Below are 7,179 nucleotides of genomic sequence, written 5' to 3' on the forward strand. Positions count from 1 at the left end.
AAACCATAAGTAAGGGAGGTAGAGGATGACCTAAAATCAGAGACTGCCACAGAAAAGGATCGGTGATGGAGATAAGAGGAGAACCACTCTAGAGCAGTTCCAGATACACCAACCCATTTTTTCAGCCTGTCAATGAGAATGTGATGGTCAACTGTGTCAAAAGCTGATGTGAGGTCCAACATGAGTAGAACAGAGCATTTTCCTGCATCATTATTCATCAAGATATTGATGACTCATCAAGACTTGAGACCCTAAGAAGAGCTGTCTCCGTGGAGTGAAATTGACGAAAACCGGGCTGAAACTTATCGTAAGTGCCATGTTTATCTAGAGCTTCCATAAGCTGCTTTGCCACAACCTTTTCTAGAAGCTTAGCGATGAATGAAAAAAAAGGCAGTGAGTTAGTATCTGTTCTGCAATCAAGAACGGAATAAAAAACAAAAAGACTAAATGGAAAAAAGAAAGAGATCATCCAAGATTTTAAGTTAAAAGCGAAGGTAACAGGTAGAGGTAAAATAAAAAAAGGGGAAAAAAAAGTTGGTTCAAGAAAGAAAGGAAAGGATGAGGGCAACAACAAGAGGTTTATCTCCTCTGCTGCCCTCCACTGCTTCTTCTTCAAGGCTACAAGGGATGAGCACTGTCTATTTTGGGCCACACAGCTTTGGCTGGAATTGGTGGCGATCAGGAACGAGACAAAGATTCACAGATGGAAAATGGTATGCCGGCTGCGTTATTAACAGGCTGAAATAAATTTCACCAGTTCTACAGCATCACATGCAACAGTAGCTATTTAAGCCGACAATTAACAAAATGTTTTAAATAAAGAAGGGACCAAATCAATTTGTTTTATGCTCTGTATGATCTATTTTTTTTCCTCCATAAATTCTGACTTGACTTTTCCTCAATGCACACAGATGGAAATATACGAGGTACAAATCTTGAGTACCATTTTATGTGGAGGAAATGGCACGTGCAATGTATTTTTGAGTTTTGTGGTGCAGTTTTACATTTGGACCCAGCTAGAACGAGCACGCTACACTGATGCCTCATGAGTGAATGACTGAGTTTTACATGCTGAAGCGTGGCCATCGGGTTAAGACAGAAAGAGAGGCATAACAGGGAATTGACTGTAAAAACCGATGAGCCACACATCCACGTCTAATGCACTCTCTCAAAAAAATAGCACACAAACGACGACATTAAAAACAATGTTTTTTTTATGCTTTTTGTCTTGCTTTATTGGTTTCTTAAATGAACAGCAGAAAAGCTATGGCAGTACACTATCGGGTTCTTTTGTTCACAAGAGAAAGGTAATCTTTATTCTCTGGATTCATAACGTCTAAGAATATACATTTCAATGTTTTATTCCCAGAACAATAGAAGTGAATAAGGCACATTTTTTTATATATATGTTAGATCCATGTTAAATTATACACATTTAGGCACAGCATAATTCCTGTCTCCTTCAAGAGTGCCAGCTTTCAATTCGACTGTTATTTATTTTGTCTCCGTCTCATCCGCTCTTTTGGCTAATCAAAAATCTCTCTCTCTTTTTTTTAATAGTGATTGCTCTCTGTTTGACTCCCATCTTTGGTGAAAGTGTTTCATTTCTCTAATGCAGAAGTAAAACCAGCTCCATTAAAAAAACGAGAGTTTCACTCAGTACTCTAGGGGCTGTGAGAATAGTCACAACACTGCGAGACCCAGCAAGGAATAGAAACCCCAGTCAGGAACAAAGGAAATGGAAATCAATGGCAGGGTATGCAGATTTTTTTGACAACTCGACACACAAATAATCTTTTGGGAGTTTGCTCTCTCTTTCCTTTGCAAGGTTAAAATACCAACTAAGCAGGGAAAGAATATAAAATGCAGTATGTTGAAGAAAGGGCAAAGCATTACATCTACTTTTGTGTGAAGGTGTTCCAAAACAATCAATAAGGAATGCACGGCATTACAAGCAAGGTTGATTCGCCTAAGGCATGGTCATATCTTGAAGTGCACACTACCAACCTTAAGAATTAATTTAAAGCTAAGCACTGTATTATTTATTAGCTGCAGTTTATATTTTATGCACAGTTGTATTTGTCAGCTTGACGACACTTAAGAAGCTTGAGGAAAGTCTCCATCTTATGAGCATCCTTTTTAAAGCAGCTGAGTAATGTATAGTCTCTCATAACAGATTCCAGCAAATCTGGCAGAGTATCATACTGAAATAGGCCTTGTTCATTGTAGGTTGTGGTAAATGTCCCCTCATCCAACATCTGTATAGCAAGCATATAGAAATAGTCAGAAAAAAGACAAACAAAAGGGTATAAGAAAATTATTGTTTTGAAGATTGCGCTCGTCTAGAGATTGTAGGTGTCATTCCTTCTTAGCTTGGTCATTCTTACTTTGGGACTTCCAGGCACTACTCTGCATGATGTTAATGTGGATTATGCCAGCAGCTTGGCTATGGCATAACGCAATCTTGCACCCTGCTGTTATGTACTGGATTGTCTAAGGGGAATCTTTGCATAGAGCATAGACCTCAGCATATATATCTTTATTTATCTATATATTGATTAATCCCTATAGAAATTCCTCAGGGATTAAACAAATAACCTTGTGTGTGAGTGATATGTGATTTGACCCACCTTCTTAATGAGGGCAACCACCCCTTGCTCCAGACTGACCAGTTTCTCAGAAACCCATTTTGTCTTGTTGACCAGCATTTCAGGAGCATGATCGTAGCGATCCAGTGTTGTCTGCAGGTAGACCAAGGGCTCGATCCATGACTGAACCAACATCAGCACAGAGTGGAGCAACCATTTATCCTGCAGGACAGAAATGCTTTACAGTCTGCCTCAAAGAATATATGTGTGTGTGTGTGTGTGTGTGTGTGTGTGTGTGTGTGTGTGTGTGTGTGTGTGTGTGTGTCTATATATATATAGTACTTCTTTTAAGAAATGGATCATTAACTACAAACCATTCAGCAACAAAAGTAGCCTGAAATGGCATGTGAGCCTCCTTAAATCTCCCTAAGCAGAAGAGAGTCTAAAGTATGTGCAAATGACCACCATACAAATGGCCATTAAATGGCAGAGCAGGCAATATTCCAACAGAAAGAGCAGAGGATAAATTACTCATAAAATGGGAGGTTGCAGTATACGCTGTTTCAAAGATCACATTTACTGTTATGTGATGACATAACTTTTAACCAGCAGTTTCAATATTGCTAAAAATGATCCTGTGAAGAAATTGCTGCTATATACTATGGCCTTTGTTAGTTGAAGGGTGATTATTGCAGAACAGCCAATTCACCCTTCACAGGCCTGCTAAGCAGCTCAGTCTAGTTTCCACCCTACTGACCAAGCTGGTATTTGTCTTAAATAGGTAGCTAGACAGCAGTCAAAACCTCTTGTAGTGCAATTACTGCAAACATCACATAATGTATCAAACTGCAAAAGAAGGGGAGGCTTAACTGAGCTCAAGGATGTGCATGTGCAACAACACTAATAATGCATTAACAACACTCCAAATCCTCCACACGCTCACTCACATATGTGCGAGAAGCAGACAGATTGTTGAATCCATTCAAATCCACAAAAACATGCAAGCGCCTCTATAAGCACGTAATATATATGCATCAATACATAAATGCAAAGGTGTGAACAAGCAAATAAAAGCAGTTTTTACACATTATGATGTTAGCAAAGAAAAAAAAGAAAGAAACAACAGTGGTATTCAGCCATAGTGTGCTTACAGATATCTGTTCAATTTCACTTTTGGAGCTGGGGATCGGTAATGTTTTGGTGATACATGCAAAGCCAGCCTGGTTACTCTGAAGTCGCAAAGGGAGTGGGATGAACATCTCTTCCTGTAGCCCATGCAGAAATGGTGGTAAAAAAGAAAGAAAGAAAGAGAGCTACTGTTTAATTTTCACATTTAAAATGATAGGCATACACACCAGTATTACCTTCTATATTTGCTTTTGAATTCGGTTTCTTTTCAGCCAGTATGACAAAATAGTTACGGCCTAATCCTAACCCCTAAGAACTACTGTCTACAGAAGAAGGGGTAACAGATATTCAACCATTTATATAAAAAGATCAATCAGGAAGGCAATGACAAAATCTTTACCACAAGAGAAAACCCCACAGAGACATTTTGTTCTCTAGCAAACTCTTTCTCTGTAGATCCTGTGCAGCATATTTTTAGAAAAGTCTCATTTCAAAGATCATTTTGACTGTGCAGCAACAAAGTGAAGGATATTTAACAGAGTGCCAAACCTGTGCTTTTACTGTTGCAATATATCATTATCACAGACATATTACCCCATTGTAGGCCTGCTTCTTCAGTTAAATATAGGTTAAATATATCTTTTACTCAGAGGAGAGAGAAGATTGCTCTGAACACTGGCAGGTGTTCAGAGCAATGCAACAAATACTCAGTATCTAAAAGTTTCACAGGTCTGGCATTATCGTCAAACAGCCAACAAAGTTCAAAGCTTCACATTTACCAAATTATCAAAAAATGTAGATTTAAAGGACTAAGATGTTTACTGGTGAGCAATGGCTTTTTACCTCTGACATGCAAATAAATAGTATCATTCCCACCTTGATGTCTTAGTTTTATTGCACTTATCTTCTGTATAAAAAGTAATAGCAAACTTCTTTTCAAATGAAAAAAAAAAAAAAAAAACTTGCATTGCTATCACTGTGGCCTTTGCCTAGGGCTATGTTTTTATAGCACTGCTTTTCAAAGTGCTTATTTTGCATTCATCTCTCTCTCTCTCTCTCTCTCTCTCTCTCTCTCTCTCTCTCTCTATATATATATATATATATATATATATATATATATATATATATATAGAGAGAGAGAGAGAGGGGGGGGGGGCATTTTCTCAGATTACAGTCTCTTTCTAGTGACAAAATAATTCTGCATTAAGTCATCTTAGTGTGAGAAGTGACTTAGAGCAATAACTCATTCTAGGCTCCGCCAATATTCTTTTCAAGCATGTGAATACAGAAGCACTAGTGAACAATCAAAACTAGTTTGGGTTTTTTTTTTGTTTGTTTTGTTTGCTTGGTTTTTTTTTTACATTAAAAAAGTGAAAGAGCAAAGATTTATTTTGGAGTTACTCACAAATAAAGAACATGATTCTTCTGAGACACGGTAGATGAGCTCAGCATGATGGATGACTCTGTCAAGAAGTTTCTCTTGAGAGATGGAGGGGCAGCGAGTAAGGCTGCCCGGCTCTTCTTTACAGTCTAGTGGCATGCTTACAGTAAGAATATAGGGCCAGAGCAGTAGACCCCACACACCTCGCTGGATGACTGAAGACGCATATGGTATATACAGATGGAACAAACGTTAACAGGTAAAAACAAATATGAGCATTTATATATCAAATATGTTATTTATATATATTTTATACATTTCTATCAATGCAATTACAAAGAAAAGCAGAAAAGAAAATTACAAAAAATTGAGGCTTTTTTTGATACATTACCAGTCATGCCCATTCTATCTGTCGTCTTCAAGTTTTTCTTGCTATTGTGTTATGCTGACTTCTTTATAAAGCCTGATCAGGCCATGAATAAAGAAAAAGACATTTGAGTCTTGCGTAGGTTGTTGTAAAAAGATACCGGTCATCCCAAACCAAGACATTTCTTTTCTCATGCATAATACCGAGATGGGACACATTGTATTCCCAAATAGCTTTGTTCTTCATTTGAATGATGGTGGCTTATAGCTCAAGAAAAGCTGATGTCCAGAGTCTTTTTATTTGAATATTTCCTAAATTAAGTGAAAAAAGGCTCTACAACAAACAAGTAAATACAGATACATGTCTGTTGATCAATAATCTGGCAATAAAGACTGATTAGATACATCGAACAAAAGTTGAAAGAGAAGGGAGGTTAAAAAAAATCTTCCTTTTATTATATACAGTGTACGCATTAACCCATTAAATGAGTGCCAGCATAGGTAGGTGTAGAAAACTCCATTGAATGCTACATTTTTCTGTTTTCTTCTACTGCCTGAGACTTTTGCTGCACTACTTACACCTGCCCCTTAAATCACCTCATTTTAACGGTAATCAGATTGTAGGATTACTGGATATGAGTGGCAAACAATTTCTGTAAATAAATTAATCTGTGTATTTTGATTGCATGTGATATAAAATGTTTGAACACATGCGAAATAAAATTATTTATTATTATTCAGTAGATCATAATCATATTTTTAATTTAAAAAATACAGATACAATTAACACTTTAATTAAAGGAGTTTTGGTTTTCCACCACCCAAATCACAGAAATCAAGATGACATTTAAGACACTGTCCTCACATGTTTATTTCCACACAATAGCATGTTTAAGCAAAAGCTCAGGAAGAGGCTCGGGAAGTAACATCTGACGGGTGTTAAGTTACTGAATTCAGCGTCACAGACGTGGTTGCTATTCAAGATACCTGGAGCCTCCTTTTATGTATGTGAGCCTGTTTAATATAAACCTCTGTTCTTTTCTTGTCGCCCTTTGTATACACCTCCTCTTTTTCCTTCCCCATGTTTCCCCACAACATGCTTCCCCGCTTTCTTAAATGCTAGTTGTAACTATTGATAAAAGAAATTTACTACAATCTGTTGGGTACATTAGGTACATTGGGTACAAAAGATTTTAATTTATATGATACTGAATGACAGTTCAACTCATGGCTTTTTGACATCCGGGTACTTTCACTCAGTTTGACATAATTACCCAAAAGGAATTTGTGGCCATTTTGCAGAATAAACATTCACAGATTCACCTTCAATCATTGTAATGAAAAAGCTACATATTCACAAGAGACAAGCATTTTTTGTGCACCTGCACAGATGAATAAAACTGAATCTGGTTATTCATATTACCAAAAAAGTAGTGCTAACATTTTTTGCAACAGCAATAAGCAGTCTTAATTTAATTAGAAAGTAATTTTTATTTAATTCTCAATACTAGAATTTGTTTCTTATATACTGCTTTTCTACTCTATCTGAACGGTTTACACAAATTGCCTCATTCACGTATTCATACAGACACTTTTTTCTATGCTTTTTCTATCTAACATTCTCATGCATTCATACAGTCATACGTCAGATTGCACGAGGATATTAGGTCTGCTCCAGCATGCAGCTGGGTTTCTCCAGCTGCAGTAGGAACCCCG

General features: G+C 37.1%; 1 protein-coding gene across 1 annotated transcript; it reads right to left on the reverse strand.

Annotated features, from left to right (window-relative positions):
• Window positions 1-333: 333 nt before the first annotated feature.
• On the reverse strand, window positions 334-6,171 carry smtla (somatolactin alpha). Its single transcript, XM_085131379.1, has 4 exons — window positions 5,122-6,171; window positions 3,740-3,853; window positions 2,631-2,810; window positions 334-2,258 (listed from the first exon to the last, which is right to left on the reverse strand). Exons 1-4 carry the CDS (start codon window positions 5,254-5,256, stop codon window positions 2,064-2,066), a joined length of 624 nt encoding a protein of 207 aa, XP_084987505.1. The 5' UTR covers window positions 5,257-6,171; the 3' UTR covers window positions 334-2,063.
• Window positions 6,172-7,179: the final 1,008 nt, after the last annotated feature.

This window comes from Neolamprologus multifasciatus, chromosome 14 (assembly GCF_963576455.1).
Source record: "Neolamprologus multifasciatus chromosome 14, fNeoMul1.2, whole genome shotgun sequence".
NCBI lineage: Eukaryota > Metazoa > Chordata > Actinopteri > Cichliformes > Cichlidae > Neolamprologus > Neolamprologus multifasciatus.

What these genes read in the sequence shown, in the direction of transcription:
- smtla (XM_085131379.1), bottom strand. Translation starts at nt 5,256, where the DNA reads ATGCCACTAGACTGTAAAGAAGAGCCGGGCAGCCTTACTCGCTGCCCC. An exon ending in AAGAATCATGTTCTTTATTT is followed by an intron (nt 3,854 to 5,121) that starts GTGAGTAACTCC and finishes CATGGGCTACAG; the next exon opens with GAAGAGATGTTCATCCCACT. An exon ending in GTGAAATTGAACAGATATCT is followed by an intron (nt 2,811 to 3,739) that starts GTAAGCACACTA and finishes TCTGTCCTGCAG; the next exon opens with GATAAATGGTTGCTCCACTC.